The sequence below is a fragment of the Marmota marmota genome, unplaced genomic scaffold (genome assembly GCF_001458135.2).
Source record: "Marmota marmota marmota unplaced genomic scaffold, marMar, whole genome shotgun sequence".
In the NCBI taxonomy this organism is placed as follows: Eukaryota; Metazoa; Chordata; class Mammalia; order Rodentia; family Sciuridae; genus Marmota; species Marmota marmota.
Window position 1 is genome coordinate 35,768,927 of NW_026000240.1, and position 26,090 is coordinate 35,795,016.

Consider the following 26,090-nt stretch of genomic DNA (forward strand, 5'->3'; position numbering starts at 1 on the left):
ACCTGTTTCGTTTCATTAGAAACCAGTTTTTCCATAAGCGCAATTCATACACGTCACCTCTGTGCGCTCGGGAAGGGAATGCTCTTATGTGGACGATATGAAAACTCTGAGCTCTAAAATGTCACTTTAAATCTTTAAATGCTCTTTTTTTTTCTTCTTTTTCTTCTTCCGCGTGGGTGGGAGGGGCTTACTTTAGTCTAAGGGCCGGCCTTACTTCAGCCAAGAAGTTACCTAGAACAAATTTGAACAACCTAAAAAACAATGCTCCGCGCCACCCTCCCCCGCCCCCCATTTCCCCGCAGAAATCTGTCCAAGTATCACTGTAGAAGTCGAATGACTTAAATCCTTTAATTTTTTCCCTTCACTCCAGCACTGTTTTCTGGTGCAAGGGAGTTCTAGGTTTGTCCAAAAGAAATAAAGACAGAATAGCTGCCAGTTAATTTTACATTCTCAAATCATTAAAATTGAAGAAAAGGAAGCTAAGAGGAATAAATTAGTAATCAAATTTGATAATGGTAGTTTTTTCTAATACACTGTATTTTTTTAAGAACAAAGTTAAAACTTAAAAAGAGGCTGAGGATGGAAGGAACTTCTTTGTTCTATCTTCTTCAGAATGTTAGAAGTCTTAAGAACTCAGGACAAGCAGCAGAAATACATGCAACATGGTGACTGGTGAGTTAAAATTGTTCATATGCTAGAAGTATGTGTGCATAGTTTTTTCCTGCTATTATTGAAACATTACAATCCTGTCAGTCATTCTGGGTACTGTCTGCCAGAATCTGCTAAGTGCTGGAAAACTGAAGATGTGGGAGACTGCTACATCTTTAAAACCAGCCACAGTTTGTTGCTTGAACATTGTTCTCTTAAAATATAAGTGTTATTGCAACCTTAGCATAGCAAAGCATTAATTAACGTCCTAAATGCAAAACAAAACAAAAAAACACAAGTTTATCTAGGACATACTTATAATTTTATTATACTTGTTTTTTGTTATACTGTTTTATTTTTTTTTTATACTTCATTATTGTCACCTTCTTGTCATTATTGTCACCTCCTTTTGGATCATATTTGTTTTGATCTCGGTAGACATCTTTTAAATTGCTGTTTGTAAATAATGTTTCCATTATCTCATCAACTGAGATTTTCTTATTAGATATCATCTTGTCCTCTGTGATGAATTGTTTGTGTATCTCTCCAAGAAATTCTACAGTTCCACATCTCCTTTTCAGTTCATGTTGCCATTTCAACAAAAGATAAAATAGAGTTGAATTTTTTAAAGTTTGAATTGTTCCAATAAAATGACCATAGTGAGAGGCTTTCGTATGGGTGACCTCCTTTATGGAAGCTTCAAAATTTAGGGATGTCTTCCTTTAAGCTTGCATGTTTTCTTTTAATTTGATCAGCTGTAGTTTGTTTTTGATGTTCTCATGCTTCTTGCTTGTCTGCTTTTTAAATGACCACCTTTTATTTGTGAGGGTCTTTTATTTCCGAATTGCCCTCAGAATGAGATGTTATGTGAACACCTGTTCTTTTCTGTTACTTTGTTTCCCCGCATTTTGTTCCAGATGTTCTAAGTCCTCTTCAGGCTTGACTTAAATGCTTCCATTGTGTTTTTTTTTTTCACCTGTCCTATTGGATTGTGATTTTTGTGTTGTTGTTTGTTTTTTTCTGGATAGGCCAGGGCCTAGTGCATGTCTAACACATGCTCAACCATCAAGCTCCCCCCTCCCCATTGTGATTTCTGTTATTAAACTGAAGTGACTGCATGAAAAATTGACACATTAATTTTTTTGCTTTGCTCAAAGGGGAAAAGGAATGGTCTTTGGGTCAGTGTTTACGTCAGGGCAAAATGTAGGTAGGGCTGATGAATTGTAGCAGAAAGCTGACGCTTTCCTTTTTAAGACAATTATGAAATATTTATTTGTATACATTATATGTACAGATATGATCTGTGCACAATTTAATGAGAGAGAAATTATGGAGTGAACTCCGATATAATTACTTCTCTAAGAAATAGAACAATGCCAAAACCTCTGAAACCTTTATGGTGTCCCTTCCTGGTCACAGTTTCTCAGTACTTAGAGACAATTACTATTCTGACTTGTGTGATAATCCCATTGTTTCTTTTTCATTTTACATTTCCCACGTTTGTATTCCTAAACATAATATTTGGTTTTTAAAATATAAGTGGAATCATGCTTCATTATTGTCACCTCCTTGTACCATTATGCTTTTCAAATTTGTCCATGTTTGCAGCTGTAGTTGATTCCCTTTTCAATATTATATTCTGTTATATGAATATACCATAATTTTATTCGTTCCACTGTTGATAAACATCTGAATTGCCTCCAGTTTTTGGCTAACAAAATTTCTATGAACATTTCCTATATAAGTATCTTTTACACAAATGAGGGTGTCATTTATATCTAGGGGCAGGATTGCTTGGTGTTATGAAATGGATATTTTAACTTCACTAGCTAATGCAGGTGTTTGTGCCACTTGACAGCCTATCAGTACTTGGTAGGAATATGAATTTTAAGTTTCTGTTTGAAAGTATGTGTTATCCCAGAATAGAAACATGGTGAAAATGCCCCCAAATTAGAGATTCCTATAACGGCATGGGTCAGATGAGTGGCCCAGTGGGATAATTTCTGTAATTTCTATCACAAACCTTGTAGTAGGTTAGTATCTTTAAGAAAAGATATGTAGGGAGAGACTGGGAACGTGACTAAGTGGTAAAGCATTTGTCTGGCATGTGTTAATTCCTTGTGTTAATTTTGACAAACATGACTGTAACTCCTCAAAATGGAAATTAATTTTTTCTTATGAATGTAGTCTTCAAATCAGACTTAAGTAAACTATGAGGAGCCATTGCTAGAGTAGATGGGATTCTTAAGAGGGGATTGAGGCCCAAGGAAGAGGCAGGACTCTCTGAGGCAGCTCAAATTATCTTAGCCGGTCACAAATTCAAGACCTATTCAGCAGAGCTGTATAGAGAGTCTGGAAGTGACCCAAGAGGGGGTGATTCTGCTGAGTACCTAGATCTTCCCTTAGTACCTAAATAGAAAAAAAAGAAATTAGCAAAAAAAGAAAAACAAAAAACCCCAATCCTATGGAAATGATTATTGTTTTAGAGTAATGTTTTTCCATGGTGCCATCTTTTTTTCTAGTTATAAAATAATAGCTTATGTGTTGAGGGACTGTTCTGCACACTGTACTGAGCTCCACAGGAGCAGATACCGGGTCTGTACCAATGATCTGTTTGTACTTAGTAGTGAAAATGTGGATCTGTTGATGAGGGACTAATTTGTCTTTATTGTTCTGAAAGCAGCTCTACTTCAAGTATTTAGAAGCAAAATACTTGTTTATAGACTCTATACCCTCCATTAGTCCGTTTTTTTTCATTATTAATCTCATTTGGCTCACAGAAATTGGGAGTACTCAAAGATCCTCACAGATTCTTGGTTTATAGAAGTATTTTAATTAATTTCTTTCTGCTCACCAAGTCGTTGACTTGGAGTTAATTAAGAATCTTTTGTCTCTTTGGGGTTATGGAGGGTAGTATTCTCAAGCTTCTCTTTATTTCCAAGGCTCAGCCTTTGTGTATTGTGAGTATCATCTTGAAGAAGTTAACAATCTTATGTAAGTTTTTGGTGCTAGATGGTTTTGTTTGTTTTCATATATTGAGGGAAAATTATATTGTCATCTACAAGAATTGTCTTCATATCTGTTACTGTTATTGCAGTCTGATCACTGTGTAGAAAAGGATGACTTTAGTTACTTTTTTGACTTAATACAACTTGTGAAAAGAACAGAGTATTAAACAGGAAGTAACTTAAATCCTGTTATTCTATTAGCTGGGCATAACTACTGTTAGTATTCTGATATATTTTGACAGTTTTTTTTCCTAATGTATAATTAAACAATACTGGGATATAGTAATAAAATTGTGTTGACTGCTTTTTTTTTTTTTTTTTTAAATGACCACTCTAGCTTCTATGCTTTTTTTTTTTTTTTTAAGATAGAGTGAGAGAGGGAGGGGGGGAGAGAGAGAGAGAGAATTTTTAATATTTATTTTTTTTTTTAGTTTTCGGCGGACACAACATCTTTGTTTTTTTGTATGTGGTGCTGAGGATCGAACCCGGGCCGCACGCATGCCAGGAGAGCGCGCTACCGCTTGAGCCACATCCCCAGCCCTGTTGACTGCTTTTTTACACATGTGTCTCAGTGTCATTAAGTATTTGAAAATCCCAAAACGTTCTGGGCAAGAAATTCCATGACCCCATGTTAGTATGCCTTTTTTTTTTTAAGATTTATTTTTTAGTTGGACACAATACCTTTATTTAATTTATTTATTTTTATGTGGTGCTGAGGATTGAACCCAGGGCCTCGGACATGCTAGGCGGGGGTACTACTGCTGAGCCACAACCCCAGTCCAATAAGCTTTTTTTTTTTTAAAGCTAATCAGATGATAGAAAGGTCAGTGGAATCACACACAAAAAGAAGCAGTTCTTATTCATATGAATTAATTATATAATAACATTGATGTTTCAATTTGTCAGGCAAAGAGATTTCAATAATTCAATAAGTGGCACAGAGAGGGAAAGTAGAAATACTGGGGAATATTATTGATCAAATTATATTGTTATATTGTTTGCATGTACGAATATGAAATAACAAATCCCACTGTTATGTATAACTATAACGCACCAGTTTAAGAAATGTGAAAAAATAAGTGGTACAGAGACAAATTATTAGGTCACATCATGCGAAATTAACTTCTAAATGGACCAGAATATTTTAATAAAACATGTTCTGAGGGACTAGAGATGCAGCTCAGGCGTAGAACACATGCTTAGCATGTATAAGGCCCTGGTTTGATTCCCAGTACTACCAAAGAAAAAAGTGCTTGCTTTGGCAGCACATATATTAAAATTGGAATAGTACAGAGAAGATTAACATGGCCCCAAGCAAGGATGACACACAAATTCATGAAGTATTCCATATTACAAAAAGTATGCTGAAAACAAATATTATAGATAAATGATAATCTGATCTTATGGGTAGAGAGGGCCTTTTTTTTTTCTTTTTGGAGAAGACTTTTTTATTTTTTGGGGGGTGGTATTGGGGATTGAACTCAGGGGGACTCAACCACTGAGCCACATCCCCATCCTTATTTTGAATTTTATTTTAGAGACAGGTCTTAACAGTTTCTTAGCACCTCAGCTGTTGATGCTGGCTTTGAACTCACAATCCTCCTGTCTCAGCCTCCCGAGCTTCTGGAATTACAGGTGTGCGCCACCACACCTGGCTGGAGAGGACTTTTGAATATGTTTCTGAAGCTTTAATTATTCTAAGCAGTATGTACTTGTCAGCATGTGTCAGGTCAAATGTTAACTTGATGAGGTTTTATTATTGGGATGGGTAAGTCTGGTGGATACTTCAAGAGGGCAAATTGAAAGGACAAGAAAGGAAACCAGAAACGATTTAGTCTGTAAAAATGAACAGATTTGTTATGTTCCTTCAAATTTGTCTTTTCCATTAAAAATTCTTAAATTCTTCATTGAATCTATTATTTGTTAAAATCTCTTACTGTCCTCTGATTCAGTGATTCTCAAATAATTCTGTGGAATTTTACAGAAAATAGCATTTGAGAAGCAGAGACTTCTGCTTCAAACCCCACCTACCATTGTAGCACAGCAGAGAGTTTTGTACTCTATGGTCTAAAACACTTTAAATACATGACCAGTGATTAACAAAACATGAAGCATTATAGAATTAAAAAAAAAATAGTTTTAGTTGTTGAAGAGACCTTTACTGTATATATTCATTTATATGTGGTGCTGAAAATTGAACCCAGTGCCTCGCACATGCTAGACACTCTACCACTAAGCTACAACCTCAGCCCTATTATAGAATACATCAAACATTTCTAAGAATAGAGAAGAATATGATAAATATCTGTGTGTTTGCATTTTCTAACAGTTCTATAATTTTTTTTTCTACTTAAACCTTATTGGGGGCTGGGGTTGTAGCTCAGTGCAGGAATGCTTGCCTGGCATGTGTGATGCAGTGGGTTTGATCCTGAGCACTATGTAAAAGTAAACAAATAAATAAAGGTATTGTGTCCATCTACATCTAAAAAATATTTTGAAAAAAAACCTTGTTGGTCTATTTATTTTTTATTTTAAAAATTTTTATTCTTATTTTTTGGGTGCTAGGGATTGAACTCAGGGGCAATCGAGTACTGAGCCACATCCCCAACCCTATTTTGTATTATATTTAGAGACAAGGTCTCACTGAATTGCTTAGCACCTCCCTTTTGCTGAAGCTGGCTTTGAACTTGTGATCCTCCTGCCTCAGCCTTCCGAGCCAAGATTACAGGCATGGACCACCATGCCCAGTGGTCTTTTTATTTTTATTTAGTTTTATGTGGTATTGAGGATGGAACTAGTGCTTCACACATGCTTCACAAGCGTTCTACCATTGCACTTTAATCCCAGCCACCACCACCATCCCCCCTTTTTGTTACTGGGGATTGAACTCAGGGGCAGTCAACTACTGAATCACATCCCCAGCCCTATTTTGTATTTTATTTAGAGACAGGGTCTCACTGAGTTGCTTAGTGCCTTGCCATTGCTGAGGCTGACTTTGAATTCAAAATCCTCCTGCCTCAGCCTTCTGAGCCACTGGGATTACAACAGACATGCACCACCACACCCAGCTGCAACCCCAGCCCTTTTGATGAAAATTTTAAGGAATTACTTTCATTTTATTTTTGTGCTGGGGATCCAGCCCAGGGCTTCATATATGCTAGGCAAGTGCTTTACTATTGAGCTATACACACAGCCCTAAAGAATACATTTTGCTTCTTTATAAGCATCTATTTTTTGAAGCTTTTGCTCAGTTCTTTCTGAGAACTTAATATCCAACTTGTTTGCTCTTTTGCTCAGGGAATAAATTTATATTTGGATTAGACTTTCTTGTAGTAATTCTTTTGAATGTACTATTCTAGAAATCCTGATAGGAAGCATTTGTTTGGAGATGGCATGGGCCAAATGGTTTTTACTGTCTTTGGAATGTTGGTTTAAAAAAATGCTCTAGTTTATTGTGGCATGAAATGCTCTTATTTAAAAGGTTTATTAAATAGAAACTATACTAAGCTAATTGCTTGTGAGAGAGCAAAGGGGTCTAGGGTATGGCTCAGTGGTAAAGCATGTGCTTTGTCATGTACAAGGTGCCACATTTTAAAAATTAATAAATAGGGGTTGTAAAAATTAATAAATGGGGTTGTATGTAGCTCAGTGATCCAGTGCTTGCCTAGCGTGTGAGGCACTGAGTTCAAATCATATAAATAAAATAAAATAAAAAATTTTAAAAAATTAATAAATAAGGGAAAGGTGGTGGCTCATGCCTGTAATCCCAACAACTACAGAGGCTGAGGCAGGAGGATTGAAAGTTCCAGGCCAACATGCAAGACTGTCTCAAAAAACAGTCTGGGGAATCTAGCTTAATGGTGGAGTGTCTCTGGGCTTCAATATCCTTATTATTATAAAAAGAAAAAAAGAAAGTAAGGGCTAGGATTGTTGCTCAGTAGTAGAGTACTTGCCTAGCATGAATGAGGCACTGGGTTTGATCCCCGGCACCCCATAAAAATAAACAAAGGTATTGTGTCCATCTACAACTAAAAAAATTATTAAAAAAAAAGTAATGTGATTGGCAGAGGTTTATCATGAGAGGAGGGTGATTTAAATGCCTTAAACTCTCCTGGACAATTGATAAATATTTAAGACTGGTAGATCAAAAACCAGAGGTCAAAGCATATTTTTAGCTGTTATTACTTTACATTTTATGGCTTCACATCACTGCCCCCTCCAAAAAAATCTCAAAAATTAAGAAACAAAATAACAAAGAACTAGGTGGAATTCTAAATTGAATATTGAAAGAAGTTTGTATCTAGGAAGAAATGGTGGTAAAATTCTTCATACTTAATATCAGACCTGAGATGAAGCTTAATCTGTCCTACCTGAACTTCTGAAATTTGAGTGAGGGGAAATAAAACCTTTTAACCTAGGGACTGGCTTTACTGGGCAATTCTTTTTTAATTATTATTTTTCATTTTTTTATTTTTTAAAATATTTTTTTTAGCTATACATAGGCTACAATATTTTTATTTTGTTTATTTATTTTTATGTGGTGCTGAGGATCGAACCCATGGTCTCACACGTGTGAGGCGAGCGCTCTACTGCTGAGCCACAACCCCAGCCCCTACTGGGCAATTCTTAATATGAAAGTTTTCCAGCTCTGTAACTTTAAGTATTTCTTTGAATGGGTATTTACTTGTATTTATTATCTCCCAGATTGCTGACAAAAAAAGTATTTCTTGCATGACTGTCTTTGCTTTTTTAAAAATTGATTTGATGGCCAAGCCTAATGGCCCACACCTGTAATTCCAGCTACTCTAAAATACTAGCAGCATAGGAGACTGAGGCAGGAAGATCACAAGTTTGAAACTAGCCTTTGCAACTTAGGGATACCTATTTCAAAATAAAATAAATGACTGGGGATGTAGCTTAGTGGCAGTGTGCTTGCCTCACATGGACAAGGCTTTAGGTTCAAAAGCAAACAGGACCAACAACAACAACAACAACAACAACAACAAAAAAAAAAACAACAACCCAACTTGAGATTGCTTGAATTTTCAAAATTGCCTGTACTAGAATCATAGCTACTGTGACAAAGCAATTTTTATTTTTTGGCAGTACTGGGGATTGAACCCAGAGCCTTACTCTTGCCAGGCAAGTGCTGTACCACATTCCTAGCTCAACTAAAATGTTGAAGAAAATAAATTTAGGAAATTTAAGTTCCAGTTGACCTTTGCTGGTTTGTTTTGTTTGTTTGTTTTGGTACTAAGGATTGAACCCTGAACCCAGAGGCACTTTACCACAGAGCCACATCTCCAGCCCTTTTTTATTTATTATTTTGAGACAAAGTCTCACTAAGTTTTTGAGACTGGCCTCAAACTTGTGATCATCCTGTCTTAGCCTCCTGAATCGCTGACATTACAGTCAGGCGTTTCTGTGCCTGCAGCTGTTCTGTTCTTATTTTTTTACTTTTATTTGAAGTTCTGGGATCCAAGTGCTCCACCACTGAGCAATATCACTAGCCTTGCTATTCTTTTTCTTTTTCCCCCCAGTACTGAGGAATACTGAGCTACATCGCCAGCCCTTTTTATTTTGAAATAGGGTCTCACTGAATTGTCCAGGCTGTCCTGGAACTCCTAAGTGCTTTTCCTGAGTATCTGGGAAGTGTGTACCCGAACTAGCTGTTGTTTTATAATGAAGGTGAAAAACTGAAATGCACTGGCATTGTAGAGGACCCAGTAAAAGCTTCTCACATAATCTCTCCCTTGACCACTTTTGAGCAGTGGGGTATGTATGATTATATACCGATCCCCTTGTGAATTGGGTCTTTATTGTAAGAAATGCCTTAAGGAAATCCAGCCTTGAGGCTATTAAACAAAGGAAAACTTGTAACACATTCTTTACTGATTTGTAGAGTGAGTACTTGTGGGTCACCCACAATGAGTAGCCTTCTCTGAATCTATTGGAAGGACAGTATGCTTGGCCTTGATACTCTCTTTGTATGTGCTGTGGACATCATTGATAATGTTGTTTTGAAGTCTCATAGTAGATTTAATTTTTCTATTTTGAAACAAGATAACTGAAAGCCCCTGCAGCAGGGAGAAAGGAAAGCTGGACTTAGGGAAGTGGTCAAAAAAGTAGTGGAAAAGTGGCAAATGAGTGTTGTTTCAGAAGAGAAGAGGCTATCACCTTACATCTCTGTGACATGTAGTAGTTGTTCTCTGCAGTCAATTGTGCTTGGGATTTACTGAGAAGTAGGGACCCTCCTAAGGGTAATGGTCTGGAAATTTTGATTTCAGATAGGTTAAGAAAAAAATATGTTCTTTATTTTTGGAGAAATATATTCATAATACATTGTATGCATAGTTAAGATTCATTGCTGATCTGTTTGTTTGAAAGTACCCAAATGTAAATTTATGTATTAATATATAGTATCACACAGAAATAATGCCAGCATCAGTAATTTAATAGCAGTAAATACATATTTCTTTGCATTCCCTCTTGAATGTGGATGTATAGTTTTTTCATATAAATATAGTTATATATGTAAATAGTATATTAACTATTTACTAGGGAAAAGTAGTATATGCCTTTTCCCTAGTGTTTATATATAACTAGATTGTATGATTTGTGGTTGTAAGTTATAGATGTTACAGGAAGAAGGAATTATAATTTTCCTGTTCCGTATTGAATTCCAAATGCAACAGGTTTAGAAGAAGCACCTTCCATGTGTGAGCTATTTAGAGATGACTAGGGTAGTCTTGTCTGCCAGTTAAAAACCAGGTTTAAGAAAAGAGATGGTTTTCTACATACCTGAAATCTGTAACATAATGCAGAGCACCTGCATAGCAAAAAAGACTAATATTTGTAGCATGATTGCTTAAAGAAATAAATCACGTTTCCAGACATTTGAGATTGAATGTTCTTTTTGTCAAGAAGCTTCACTTGGTTTTTATTACTCTTTCATCCATTTCTGCTTTTGTTCTGGAGGTAGTATTGGTCAAAGGAGGGTGGTGCAAAGGTGGAAGCTTCAGGTCACTCAGTATTCTTAGTTTGCATGATTGTTCCAAGGTAATTGAGTTACTGTCAGTCTCTGCATATCAGTTCTTAAATAAATAAATACCTAATGAAAAATCTGCAGAATTGACTTTTGAATTTTAGTAGTGACCTAATTATTTCAAGTACTATTCAATTCTCTCCCCACAATTATTTTAATAAAATTAGTTAATACTTTCATAGTGTTGCTTGTTTGTCTCAGGTACTTTTCTAAGTGCTTCTTATATATTTAATCCTCATGAACTCAGAGGTAAGTACTGTTTTATTCCTATTTTATAAACAAACTAAAGTTCATTGACTTGTCTAGAGTTATACAGTTGAGATCAAGTTGAGATTTGAACTCAAGTATACTGATTTCAGAGTTCATCCTCTTAAGCCTTTCTACAAAAGAATGTAAGCAGTCTATGACAAAATGAGATTTTTTGTGTGTGTTTCTGATGAGAGATGAAGAACATGTCCCCTGTCTCTTGGTTCTTTCCACAGCTAGGTGACATACCTGTCTCTCCAGTGAAGGACATACTTGGGAACAGAAATAATATGTCATACGGAATCTCTGCTCCTATCTCTTTTCTTTTTGTTTGTTTGTACTCTCTGTGATGGTCAGAGAACAGTTTTTGCATGTGACATTTACTGTCCAGTGCTTGGCTCTGCAGAGAAGATGGGACTGGCCTAGTGCTGGATGGGGAATGTGTTTTCAGCCTGTTTCATTCAGTACTGTGAAGCATGCTTTTATTTTCTGTTTTCAGTGTGATACAGCTCATTTAAGAAATGTTAAAAAGTGTTTTCAAACACAGTCCACTGTAAAAGTAAGGTGGTATAATAAAACTTTACTTTGGATTCCAGAATTTTCTACTCTGATACCAGGCTGATTGCTTCTATACACTTTAAGATATAAAAATAATAGCATAATTTGACTTCTGCTCATTTATTTTTAGGAACCCTAAGGACTCTGCAATATGAATAATTCTCTGGAGAACACCATCTCCTTTGAAGAGTATATTCGAGTGAAGGCACGGTCTGTCCCACAACACAGGATGAAGGAATTTCTGGACTCACTGGCCTCTAAGGGTCCAGAAGCCCTTCAGGAGTTCCAGCAGACAGCCACTACTACCATGGTGTACCAACAGGGTGGGAACTGCATTTACACAGACAGCACTGAAGTGGCTGGGTCTTTGCTTGAACTTGCTTGTCCAGTCACCACCAGTGTTCAGCCACAAACACAGCCAGAGCAGCAGATCCAGGTTCAGCAGCCACAGCAGGTTCAGGTAAAAGAGAAATGTACAGCATGTTAAATATACTATTTGCTGTTAAAACTTTTTTTTTTTTTTTTTGTACCGGGAGTGAAACTCAGGGTCACTCAACCACGGAGTTACATCTCCAGCCCTTTTTGTATTTTATTTAGAGACAGGGTCTCATTGAATTGCTTAGCGCCTCACTTTTGCTGAGGCTGGCTTTGAACTTGCAACCCTCCTGCCTCAGCCTCTCGAGCTGCTGGGATTGCAGGCTCGCGCCAGCTATTGTTAAGGTTTTAATTAGTAGGAATATGTCTGTACAGAGCTCAAGAGATTATTTGGGGGGATCTCTGAAACTTTTTATTTTATTTATTTATTTATTTATTTATTTAATATTTATTTTTCAGTTTTTGGCGGACACAACATCATTGTTTGTATGTGGTGCTGAGGATCGAACCCGGGCCGCACGAATACAAGGCGAGCGCGCTACCGCTTGAGCCACATCCCCAGCCCTGAAACTTTTTATTTTTTGTTTTTTTTTTTTACTGAGAATTTAACCCAGGGGCACATTACCTCTGAGCTACATCCTGGATGTTTTTTATTTTGAGACAGTATCTTTCTCAGTTTCTGAGGCTGGCCTTGAACTTATGATCCTCCTGCCTTAACCTTCCAAGTTCCTGGGGTTATATGTATGTACCACTGTGCCCAACTTGACCAGAGGTTTTTTTTTAAGTCATAGATGGACACAATACCTTTATTTATTTATTTTTTATTTGGTGCTGAGGATCAAACCCAGTGCCTCATACATGCTAGGTAAGTGCTTTACCACTGAACCACAATCCCAGCCCTTGACCAAAGATTTTAAAGAATACATGTACACATTTGTACAGTCATTCGTCAGTGTCCATGGGAGAGTGATTCTAGGATTCCTTGCAGATATCAAATTCTGGATTTTTAAGTCTCGTATATAAAATGGTTAAGATTATCTAGGATCAGTGGTATTTGCATGTAATCCCAGCTATTTGGGAAGCCAAGGTAAGAGGATTTCAAGTTCAAGGCCATTTGGGAAATTTAATGATTTCCTGTCTCAAATGTAAAAAAGCTGGGCATGATAGCCCATGCCTATAATCCAAGTGGCTCTGGAGGCTGAGGCAGGAGTATCGAGAGTTCAAAGTGAGCCTTAGCAACTTAGCAAGGCTCTAAGCAACTTAATGAGACCCTGACTCTAAATAAAATAGAAAAAAAGGGCTGGGGATATCACTCAGTGGTTAAGCATCCCTGGGTTCAATCCTGGATACCAAAACAAACAAGCAAAAACATAGTCTGGGGAAGTAGGTCAGTGATAAAGTGCTAAATGATGTTTTGGCTGGGAGTGTGAGGCAAGGGGATCAGAAGTTGGAGGCTAGCCTCGGCAGTTTAGTGAGACTCTCAGCAATTTAGCAAGATCCTGTCTCAAAATAAAAAAATAAGAAGGTCTTGGGGTAAAGGTCAAGGGTAAAACACCCTGGGTTCAATCCCCAGTCCTATAAAAATAAGACTTTTTAGCCAAGCTTTCTTGAACAAATGGGTAGTTATGTCTAGCTGACCATTTTTAATTTAGTCTTTCATTTTCATAGCATTTAAAATGCAAGCCAGATACGATGGTGCACATCTATAATCCCAGCAACTCGGGAAGCTGAGGCAGGAGGGTCACAAGTTCAAGATCATTATCAGCAATTTAACAAGGCCCCAAGCAACTTAGTGAGACTCTTTCTCAAAATAAAAAATACAAAGGGCTGATGATGTGTCTCAGTGATTATGTACCCCTGCTTGAATCCCTAGAACCTACCCCCACCAAAAAAAAAAAAAAACTCAATAAGGCAAATAAATAAAATGGGGTTTAATTTGTCTAACCTGTGGACTTTGCACATTTAATTTAAATGAATATTATAAATTAAGTTTTCTAATATTACTTATTTGAAAAGTTATTGGAAGTGGTAATAAATCCAAAGCTACCAAAATAATAAACCAGACAATATGAAGATGAATATGGCTAAACAGAGCAGTTAAAAAAAAAAATGTAGGTGGGTACAGTGGTGCTTGTCTGTAATCCTAGCAACTCAGGAGGCTGAGGCAGGAAGATTGCAAGTTTGAGACCAGCCTCAGCAACTTAGTTAGATCTTGTCTTAAAATAAGAAAGAAAGAGCTGGGAAGATAGCTCAGTAGTTTAAAAAAAAAAAAAAGTATATGGTTAAAGATACAGATGTATATAAGACTTTTTATTAAATGTATTCTTAGGGGCTGGGGATGTGGCTCAAGAGGTAGCGCGCTCGCATGGCATGTGTGCGGCCCGGGTTCGATCCTCAGCACCACATACAAACAAAGATGTTGTGTCCGCCGAAAACTAATAAAATAAAATAAAAAAATATTTAAAAAAAAAAAAATGTATTCTTAGCTAAGGGCATGGTGGCACATGCCTGTAATCCCAGCAGTTTGGGAGACTAAGGCAGGAGGATTGCAAGTTCACCTTCAGCAACTCAGCAACACCCTGCCTCAAAATAAAATTAAAAAGGGCTAGGATGTTATTCAGTGGTAAAATGCCTACCACCATTTAAAAAAAAAAAAAATCCTTCTGAGTGATTTCACACTCAGATATAGGCATAGTGGTTACATATTATACACATGTGTTGGTTTCTTGATCTTTTCTGTATTCTTCTGAAGAGGGATATAGACGTATGTATGTAAAATATACATGTACATATTTATGTAGGTGCTGGGGATTGAACCTAAGGCATGTGCTGAACTATGTCCCCTTCCCCTTTAAACTTATCTTAAAATAAGTGTAATTTTTAGGGGAAGATGTATGGTTAGCAAGTACAGGAGTGCAATTGGATGGGAGGAATCAATACTTCTAACGTGTAGCACTATATGGTTGACAAACTGCTAGAATTTCAAATGTTTCCAACAAAAAAATTGCTAAATGTTTGAGGTGACAGATATACTTTACCCTAATCTGATCATTACACATGGTATACATGTATTGAAATGTCATATTATATCCTGTAAATATGTGCAGTTATTATATGTCAGTTAAAATCAGAAACTAGGGATTGCCAATATAGGTTAGTAGTAGAGTGCTTGCCTCTCATGGGCAAGGCCATAGGTTGTATCCTCGGCATTGCAAAAAATAAATAAATAAATTACAGATAAGCCAAATAAAACAAAAGGAACTTTTTAAAAAGTGTACCCAAGTTGTTTTGATTTAAACCTATATTCTATTTCAGGGCAGGGTGGGTTGGGAGAGCAGTGCTAGGGATCAAACCCAGGGCCTTCCACATGCTAGGCAAGCACTCCCATCACTGAACTTTGCCTCCAGTCCCCAGACCTGTGCTCTTAACTAGTATTTCTGGAATACAGAAAACCTGTACAAACAAAAAGATAATCTAGTAGAGAAATGGACAAATGTTACAAGTAGACAGTTCATGAAAGAATATAGATGGTGTTAATAAACATACCAGAAAATCCTTCATATTACTAGTGATTATGGAAATGTAAAAATTTTAAATGAGATCATCTCATTTATTATATGGGAAAACAAAGATTTCATTCAGGGGCTGGGGCTGTAGCTCAGTGGCAGAGCTACAGAGCCTAGCATGTGTAAGGCACTGGGTTCAATCCTCAACACCACATAAAGATGAATGAATAAAATAAAGGCATTCTGTCCATACATAACTACAAAAAAAGAAAATTAAGAAAAAAAAGATATCATTCAGGGTGACACAAGGGTATGAGAGAATAAGTTAGAATAAAATTGCATAATTTTATTGGAAATGAATTTGACTGTACTGGCCTTGAATTTATGTTTATAGATATATGTGTATATTCACTGTTGTATTGCTTATAGTAGCAATATTGGAAACAAGTCTCTTTCAGAAAGAAAAATGGCAGATAATGGTACACTTGTATTGTATTGTCCTTTGTGGCCAGAAGAATGAGATAGATAATACATCTTGATTGGGGAGGATGTTTAGCAGATTGTTGAGTTTCAAAACCAGTTTGGGGGCTGGGGATGTGGCTCAGGGGTAGAGCACTTGCCTAGCATGCACCTGGCTGCAATCCCCAGTACCTCAAAAAAAAAAAAAAAAAATTTACTGATGATATCACCCTATTTTTTAATTTTGTTTTTTCCATNGGGAATGTAGCTCAGTGATACAGCACCCCTAGGTTCAATCCCTAATACCAATGGAAAAAACAAAATTAAAAAATCAGATGATATCACCCTATTTTTTAATTTTGTTTTTTCCATTGGTATTGGGGATTGAACCTAGGGGTGCTGTATCACTGAGCTACATTCCCAACCCTTTTTTAATATTGAGATATAGTCTTTAAATTGCCCAGGCTGGCTTTGAACTTGGGATCCTCTGCGCTCAGCCTCCTTAGTTGCTAGGATTACAGATGTGAATCACCATGCCTGCCTTCACCCTGGTTTTTAGCATGTAGAATGTAGTGGTCCTTGAACAGTAATAGTAAAACCCAAATAGTAATTGAGTTGGAGAGTGGAGTACTAAGGAATATTTGAAAAAAAAAAATTTTTTTTCCAGGGCTGGGGATATAGCTCAGTTGGTAGAGTGCGTGCTTTGCATGTACCAGGCCCTGGGTTCAATCCCCAGCACCACACACACTCACACACAAAAATTCCTACATCACTGGGGACTTAACCTAGGACCTCATGTGTCATAGGTAGTGCTTTACCACTGAGCGTACTCCCAGCTAAGAACTCCCATTTAAGTGTGGATAATATTGGGGGAGTGCTAACTTCTTTGTTACTGTTAGGTCTGTGTTAAGTGAAGGAGGTTTACTTGAAACTTGTTTTTCAGAGCTTCTTAAAGCATCCAAAAGAAGTAAGTGTGCCAGAGGAAACACCTGATGATGAATGCCAAGGTTTGGTTTCCTTGGCACCCATAGAATTGCTTGTTTCTCCTCTGCCGTTCCACAGGGAAAGAACTGAGCATTCACATAAGGCTGGTTGGTCAGTCTAGCCTTGCTAGAGTTTGCTAAATGAATACTTTGGAAAAAAGGCACTTCTCAGCACTTTGTCTTTTTGTTGCTGGAAGTGAAATTTGAAGGCTTTAGTGTGTTTTTCATTCCTTGTCATTGTCATCCCAGCATTATCCCTCTTCTTTTTTATTTTTAGACATACAGTATCACAGATCAGTTGGAATCTGTAGTAGCCTCTGTGAATATCCCCTCTCCCTGGGTAAATACATGAAGTTCAAACAGTGTGAGCATCTTTTTTTTTTTTTTAAAATATTTATTTTTTGGTTGTAGTTGGACACAATATCTTTTATTTATTTATAAATAATCCCTTTATTTTATTTACTTATTTTTATGTGGAGCTGAGGATCAAACCCAGGGCCCATGTGCTAGGCAAGTACTCTACCACTGAGCCACAACCCCAGCCTCTCCATTCAGTTTTTTAGTTATAAGATGATCTGAAGGACCACTACAACTCCTCCAAGTTTACTAAAAAAACCATTCACTAAAGAATAGAAGGTAATTCAAAGGATTTATGAGAAAGCCAGAGAATAGACATTGAAGGCTATCCAACCAGTAACTAGATCTGGGTCACATTGCTAGCCTGCTTTGGTAGAGATTTTCAGCCCCATTTTTGGGCACAGGTCTTCACACTACAGTCTTTACTGGGACTTAGGTCATCCTGCTGCATTTTGCCACATCCTCCCACTTTCACCAGAAAATTCAGTCTTTGGTTCCTGCTGCCCATGTCCAGATTTCATGCTGTGTGTCTAATTTGGGAAGCCTTGGTCACATGCCTACACTTCAGCTGTGGGAGAGGTTGGGAAAGTGATTCTGGCACTTGCCTTGAGGCGGCAGTGTTCATAATATATGGTGTATTATGCAAACATAAGGTTTGCAGTCAAAAGTAGCACTTAAATCAGCTACTTACTTACTGGCACTTTTGGATCCTGATCATCACTTAGGATTAGTGGGCCATTTATTGCTCTTTTCTGGACCTTTATATTCTGTCTTTTACCACATTTAAATCTCTTCCCAACCATGGTTTTAAGTTCGTTTGATAAATAATCAAAAGTTTGATAAGTGTCTAATATTTTGGTAAAGATGACCTGCAAAAGAACATTATGTGAGCAGTAAAATCCTACCAAGATTTCTAAGGTTTTGCTGAATAATTGTTAAAAGTTATAGATGGGTTTGGAGTACAGGTGCTGTGATTCAGAATTTTGTGGCACATTGAGCACGATTCTCAGTGGTCCTTCCTCAGTGGGGCTCAAAACATGATGTGAGCTGAGTGCTTTATTCCATATGTTTTAGTAGTCCCCTACCTTTTTTTTAGTTGTAGACGGACACAATATCTTTATTTATTCATTTATTTTTATCCGGTGTTGAGGATCGAACTCAGTGCCTTACAGCCTTACACGTGTGAGGTGAGCCATCTACCACTGAGGCACAGCCCCCTGCTTTTTGTTTTGAAACATTGTGGATTGAACCCAGGGCCTCAATCAGGCTAATAAAGCACTTATTCTAGTAATGAGCTATATTTCAACTAAGTGGCCTTTTGTAGGAGAAGAGGGGAGTGACATTAATTCTAAAACAACATTAACATTTATTATAATCATTTTAATATGTAATTAATACAATACTATTAATGAGTTCTTTTATTGTACACATCTTTCAAATCTGGTATGTGTTTTTCAGTTGGAGCATATTGTAATTTGACTAGTCACATTTTGAGTGATTGCTGGATACATGTAATTAATGGATACTAGACTAGACCAGTATAGCTTTAGGGAAATATGGAAATAGAAATGTAATTTATTTTTCTTTTCTGTTGGTTCCTTTTCTTCTTCTTTTTTAGAAGGGGGTCTTGCTATGTTGCTTAAGCATCTGGGATTACAGGTGTGCACCACTGTGCATGGCCAGTAATTTTTTCAGTTACTGTTTAGGAGATGGAATTTAGAAATCCAAAATACTGACCCATCTTATTTTCCTTTAAATAAAATATCAGTTTAATACTTAAAATAGCCAGAACAAAACAAAACGTTATTGGGGCTGGGAGTTATAGCTCAGTTATACAGTGTGTACTTACCATGCTTAAGACCCTGGGTTCACTGCACAAAAATCAACTGAAAATGGCTCAAAGACCTAGAAATTAGACCAAAAACTATGCAACTCCTAGAATAAAACTCAGGGTCAACACACCAGCTTATAGTCATAAACACTGGCTTTCTCACCAGGACTCCTAGAGCTCAGGAGCTTCTGCACAGCCAAGGTAACAAGAATGTGAGGACTGAGGGTGTAACTCAGTGGTAGAGCACTTGTCTACCAAGTGCAAGGCCCTGTGTTCAATCCCTAGTACCACAAAAAGAAAAAAGGGGAAGAGAGAACATACAGAATGGGCGAAAAAATTTTCAAGCTACTCTTTTGAATTAAACAGACACTTCTCAAAAGAAGTGTATTTTTGATAAATGCCTCAGTGACGCTGATGATGTTGGCTTGGGAGCCACATACATACATACATACATATATATATATATATATTTTTTAACCTGATTTGTTATGCATGGTGGCAGAATGCAGTTCATTTCATATTATACATATAGAGCACACTTTTTCAAGACACTGATTGTACACAAAGTATTTTCACACCATTTGTGTCTCATACATGTACTTAGGGTAATGATGTCTAACTCATTCCACCATCATTTCTACCCCTTTGCCCCCTCCTTTATCTTCCCTCCCCTTTGCCCTATCTAAAGTTCCTCCATTCTTCCCATGCTTCGTCCCCCGCCCCCAGTCTCTATTATGTGTCAGCATCCTCATATCAAAGAAAAATTCGGCCTTTGGTTTTTTTGGAATTGACTTGCTTCACTTAGCATTATATTCTCTAATTTCATCCATATACCTGCAAATGCCATGATTTTATTCTCTTTTAATGCTGAGTAATGTTCCATTGTGTATATATACCAAAGTTTCCCTATCCATTCATCTACTGAAGGGCAGGGAACTATATTTTGATGTTGTAAAGAGATGTGACTTTACTCCATGGAAAAAAATAAGGAATAAAATATTTTTATAGCATCTTACTACTTTATTATTAAATATTATTCCCACATTCCTCTATAGGGAAGTGGACATTCCCTCCCTTTGTATATATTTGAGGAAACTGAAACTTAAAGGTTAGGAATATTACTCATGGACTTCAAAGCCAAGTCTGTGATCTCAGTATTGAACTCTTTACACAACTTGATGGCTTATCTTTTTTTTTTTTTTTAAGTTGAGAAACATCATTATTGTGATATAATTTACACATTGTAATTCATACAGTTTAGGGGCTGGTAGTTATATAGCTCAGTGGAATAGTGCATGCTAGCATGTGTAGGGCTCTGGGTTTGATCTCTGGCACCAAATAAATGAATAAGTAAAGTATACAGGACTTAGGGATGTAGCTCAATGGTAGAGCACTTGCCTACTATGTGCTAAGCCCCGGGTTCAATTCCTACTACTGCAAAGAAATAAAAAACAATATATAGTTCAGTGCCGTTTTGTATATTCAATGAGTTTTTACAACTGTCGGTTTTATAATATTTTAACCACCCTATTAAAAAAATTTATTCCCATTAGTAATACTGCATGTTTTCCCTAACCCCTACCCTTCCTCGCCCCTGTATCTACAAGGTACTAATTTACTTTCTGTTTCTATAGAAAATAGACCTTTTTTGATCATTTCATACAAACAGAATCGTATGATGTGGTCTCCTGTGATGGACTTCATTAGCTTAATATTTTGGATTTCTTTCTACCTTTTGTTTTACGAATAATGCTGCAGTGAACGTTTATATACAAGTTTTTATGGATGTTTTTATTTCTCTTGGGAAGATACCTGGTAGTGTATTTGCTGAATCATATGATTTATTTATCATGTTTGTTATGTAATGTGTTTAACCTTTTGAGGAAGTGTCAGACACTTTACAAAGTGTGACAAAGTGGCTATGTCAACTTTATATATCTTTTTTTTTTTTTTTTCACTCTTGGCGGACACAATCATCTTTGTTTGTGTTGTGGTGCTGAGGATCGAACCCGGGCCGGTACGCATGCCATGTGTAGCGCGCTACCGCTTGAGCCACATCCCCAGCCCCAACTTTATATATCTTATATAAGCATTCTGATTTCTCCACATCGTCAGCAACACTTGTAGATTTTTTTGGGGGGGGGGGTGCAGGGGGACTGTGTCTGGATATTTTGCCCAGGCTGGCCTGGAACTTAGAATTCTTCTGCCTCAGCCTCTTAAGTAGCCAGGACTACAGGCGTGTGTGCCACTATTCCCAGCTTGTCTTTTTTTATTTTAGCCATCCTAGTGGGTATCATTGTGGATTTGATTTTGATTTGCATTTCCTTAATAACCAGTTATGTTGGCCATTTGTATATGGAATTTTGTGTTTTTAAAAATTATTTATTTTTATGTGGTGCTGAGGATCGAACCCAGGGCTTTGCATGTGCTAGGCGAGCGCTCTACCACTGAGCCATAACCCCAGCCCCTTGTTTTTGTATTTGATAGTGGAGATTTAACCTAGAGGCATTTTACTACCAAGTTACCTTTTTGTTTTCTATTATGAGACAGGGTCTCTCTAAGTTGTTTAGGACCTCACTAAGTTGCTGAGGCTGCATTGAACTTGCAATCCTCTTGTCTCAGCTTCCTGAGCTGCGTAGGATTACAGTTGTACACCTCCACACCTGGTTTTTTTGGAAGAAACCTCTATTCATATTCTTTTCCATTTTTTTTGTTCATGATATGAGGAAGAGGTTTAACTTCATTCTCTTGCATGTGGATATCCAGTTATCCCAGCATCAGCCTTGTTATCTTATGTCATGTGTATCTTTCTGTTAGATTGATTTACACCCTCATCTGCTTTCTTAATATCTGCCTTTTGTTTTGTTTTCTTTTCCCTTGTTTTCTTTTTCTTTTTTTTTTTTTATATTTATTTTTTAGTTTTTGGAGGACACAACATCTTTGTTTGTATGTGGTGCTAAGGGTCGAACCCGGGCCGCACACATGCCAGGCGAGTGTGCTACCGCTTGAGCCACATCCCCAGCCCCTTTTCCCTTGTTTTCTATCTTCCTAATTTCTACCTGTAGTTAGGGAAAGGTTTTTTTTTTTTTTTTAATTGCATAGTATGTATAACTAGCATCTTTTCCTGCTACTTTGTATGCTGAAATAACAGTAAAAAGACACAAGCTACATTGTTACCCAAATGTGTTTCTAACATACAGTAATCTTGTTTAGAATAAATTATCTGGATTCTTTGGAGTATTATTATTATTTTTAAATGACTTCTCCATTAACAAAAGTATCTTGAGTAGTCTAAAGACACATGCAACAGTGCTTGAATTTAAAACAGCAAATTTGGAAATTACTCCAGAGGAGATTGCACGAACTTTGTCCCTGTTATATTTTCTACTTGTTCATAATAGGAAATAGGTTTGATCCTGAGTTGAGCAGTTGGGAATGGGTTGTGTTTGTTTTTTCTGGCCTCGTAGAATAGGTGACCCCACTCTTTTTGTCACTTGCTGCAGAGATAAAATATTTCTAAATCATATATACATAAATTATATACTTGTACCACTGTATTGATATACAAAAAGCAAAGGGGTTGCATTTTCAAATAAACTTAAAAATTGGCAAAATTTCTGATTAATTTTTTTCTTATACCCAATTGACTGACTTGCTTGCTCTCTAAGGTAGGTATCTGTCACTCTGAATGCAATGTGATGCTGAAGAACATTTTGGGGGATTGTGGCATCCTTAGAAGCTTTGTCTGGGCTGCACCCCCACCCCCTTTCACATCACACAGGGCCCCTATCTGAGATTTTTGTTTTCCTTGGGGCTGGATTCTCAATATTGTCTGGCTCACTCACTGGTGAATCTTGTTGCTGCAGGTACAGGTGCAGGTACAGCAGTCTCCGCAGCAGGTCTCGGCTCAGCAGCTCTCCCCGCAGCTCACCGTTCACCAGCCTGCCGAGCAGCCCATCCAGGTCCAGGTGCAGATCCAGGGCCAGGCACCGCAGTCAGCAGCCCCTTCTATCCAGACCCCGTCTCTACAAAGTCCCAGCCCCTCGCAGCTGCAAGCAGCCCAGATCCAGGTGCAGCACGTGCAGGCGGCCCAGCAGATCCAGACTACAGAAATCCCGGAGGAGCACATCCCACATCAGCAAATCCAGGCTCAGCTTGTGGCTGGCCAGTCTCTTGCTGGGGGTCAGCAGATTCAAATCCAGACCGTGGGTGCCCTTTCCCCACCACCATCCCAGCAGGGCTCACCTCGGGAAGGGGAGCGGCGGGTTGGCACGGCCAGTGTCCTCCAGCCTGTGAAGAAACGCAAAGTGGACATGCCCATCACTGTGTCCTACGCCATCTCAGGGCAGCCGGTGGCCACCGTGCTGGCCATACCACAGGGCCAGCAGCAGAGTTATGTGTCTTTGAGGCCAGACTTACTGACAGTAGACAGTGCCCACCTGTACAGTGCCACCGGGACCATTACTAGCCCTACAGGAGAAACTTGGACCATCCCTGTTTATTCTGCCCAGCCCCGGGGGGACCCTCAGCAGCAGAGCATTACCCACATTGCCATTCCCCAGGAAGCCTACAACGCAGTTCATGTCAGTGGCTCACCCACAGCCCTGGCAGCTGTAAAGCTGGAGGATGACAAGGAGAAGATGGTGGGCACCACGTCTGTAGTGAAAAACTCCCATGAAGAGGTAGTGCAGACCCTTGCAAACTCTCTCTTTCCAGCACAGTTCATGAATGGCAACATCCACATTCCAGTGGCTGTGCAGGCCGTGGCAGGCACGTACCAGAATACAGCTCAGACTGTTCATATATGGGACCCCCAGCAGCAGCCGCAGCAACAAACTCCCCAAGAACAGACGCCACCACCACCACAGCAACAGCAGCAACAGCTCCAGGTTACTTGTTCAGTAAGTGAGACTTACCTTTAGGGCACCCTGCTTTCTCAGGGACCTGTGAAACACAGAACTTGCCTGCAGTGTCAAGCTTGTTTTCTGCCAAAATATTAGTCTTACAGTGGTAAGAGTATTTAGCATTTTGAGGAAGGAAGAGAAGCAGCTGATTAGACTATAAAACAGATTGTACCTTCTAACTACCTGACGGTTCAAAATGATCAGTAACTACTTTGCAATTTTAAAGATTTAAGTGTTGAATGCCTGGAACACTTCTATTGTATTCTCTTAGGAAGAATAAACTTAGAGGTAGGGATAAATAGGATACCCCAAAGATTGTTTGCCTTCCATGTGTTGTTACTTTGCATCACAAGTGAACAACTCTAGTGAAACCCTTATAGTTTAGCACATAGCTTGTAAACTCATCATGGTGGAAAGGCTATGAACCTTCTCTGATTATTGTCTATAATCAGTGTAGGTAAGTTAGAAGATAAAAAAAAAATACCTCCTAATAAGCCTGTTAAAAGTTAACACCTTTGGAAGCCTTGAGTAAGTTACCTATAGAGTGGTACCTCACAAGCATATTTTTATCTTGCTTGAAAATAGTCAAGATAAGCCTTGGTTAATTGGATTTTCTGACATGGCAACTATGTTGAAAACTTTTTTTCACTCCCTCCTCCAATTCTGGTATTTGAACCTGGAGTGCTTTACCACTGAGCTACGTCCCCAGACTTTTTATTTCTATATTTCATTTATTTATTTAATTAATTAATTTATTTTTGTAGTACTGAGGCTTAAACCCTTGAACCCAGGGGCTCTCTACCACTGAGCTACATCCTCAGTCCTTTTTATTTTTATTTTTTTAAAGACAGGGTCTTGCTAAGTTGCCTGGGATGGCCTCTAACTTGGAATCCTCTTGCCTCAGCTTCCTGAGTTGCTGGGATTATAGGTGTACATGCCCATGTCCAATTACTTCAAAATTTTTAGATTGCAGAAAAGTTCTCAAAAACTGTTGAAATTTCAACTTTAAAATTGTGTAGCTCTTATTTTTTCTAATTATTAATCTCAGGAATAGCTCAGAGGTGTGAATAGATTAATCTGTTTAGGCTATTAGTAAGCTTTCTAGACCCTTTTCTAGTAGACTTTTAGAATAGCATACAGAACCTCTGGTCTTATGGGACTGCTGAAAGTAGCGTGTCTCAGTGGGCATAGGCTTCTGGGAATGCATGTGAAGGAGCTGGCACAAGCAAGTTAGATGAAGGACTACACTCAGAAACTCAGACCACAAATTACTAATCAAACTAAGCAAATAATTAAGTAAAGGCTGACCAGTTTAGTTTGTTTCATGGAGAAAACATTGTATCATCTTGGATGACTTATTAAATACCTGGCTGTCAGGCCTAGAAGTAGAAAGAGATGGTCTTTTTTTTTTTAAAAAAAAAAAAAAGTTTTTAAGTGTAGATGGACATAACACCTTTATTTTTACTTATTTATTTATTTTTGAGTAGTGCTGGGGATCGAACCCAGTACCTCACATGTGCTAGATGAGTGCTCTACCACTGAGCCACAACCTCAGCTTGAGATGGTCCTTGTTTATCTGAGTCTAGTTGTGAGAGTAAGAAGTTGCAATTTGCAAGCCTGGAGCACTGGTGCATGCTTTTAATCCCAGCTACTCAGAGACTGAGGAAGAAGGATCACAAGATCAGGGTCAGACAGGCAATTTATTGAGTTCTTGTCTCAATATTTTTGGGCAAAAGGGCTGGTGATGTAGCTTAGTGGGAAAGTGCTTGAGTGTGCTTGCCTAGTAGTATAAGGCCCTGGGTTTGATCCCCAGTACCACACACACACAAAAAAAAGGAATTCATGATTTCTTTTCTTTTGAATTATTTATAAGGCAGTATAATTAAGAATGACAGCATGATACATAAACAAACAAATTGGGAATTCAGAAATTCTAGGTTAAAAGTTAACAGAGCTACTCAGGAGGGGCTGAAACAGAAGGATCACAAGTTCAGACTGAGGAATTTAGGGAGACCGTGTCTGAAGATAAAAAGGCTAAAGGTGTAACTTTCAATCACCCATTGAATCCCTAATACTGCCAAAAAAAAAAAAAAAAGTAAACAGTGGTGTCTTTGGAAAATAATTTACAGCATCTAAGCTGTAAGAAGAATGGAACATCATAAATACAGAG

The 26,090-nt window shown here is 37.9% G+C and overlaps 1 protein-coding gene and 1 non-coding gene across 2 annotated transcripts in view; both read left to right on the forward strand.

The window, feature by feature from the left end:
* The window catches only part of Qrich1 (glutamine rich 1), a 44,844-nt gene that overhangs the window by 1,083 nt on the left and 17,671 nt on the right, over positions 1-26,090 (forward strand). Inside the window, exons 2-3 of the mRNA XM_015487230.2 lie at positions 11,636-11,965; positions 22,883-23,917. Coding sequence (XP_015342716.1) covers positions 11,657-11,965; positions 22,883-23,917 — 1,344 coding nt within the window. The 5' untranslated portion in view covers positions 11,636-11,656. The remainder of the gene's footprint in view (positions 1-11,635; positions 11,966-22,882; positions 23,918-26,090) is intronic.
* Positions 4,906-5,011, forward strand: LOC125613659. Its single transcript, XR_007344224.1, has one exon. It is a non-coding gene; the product is annotated as a U6 spliceosomal RNA (small nuclear RNA).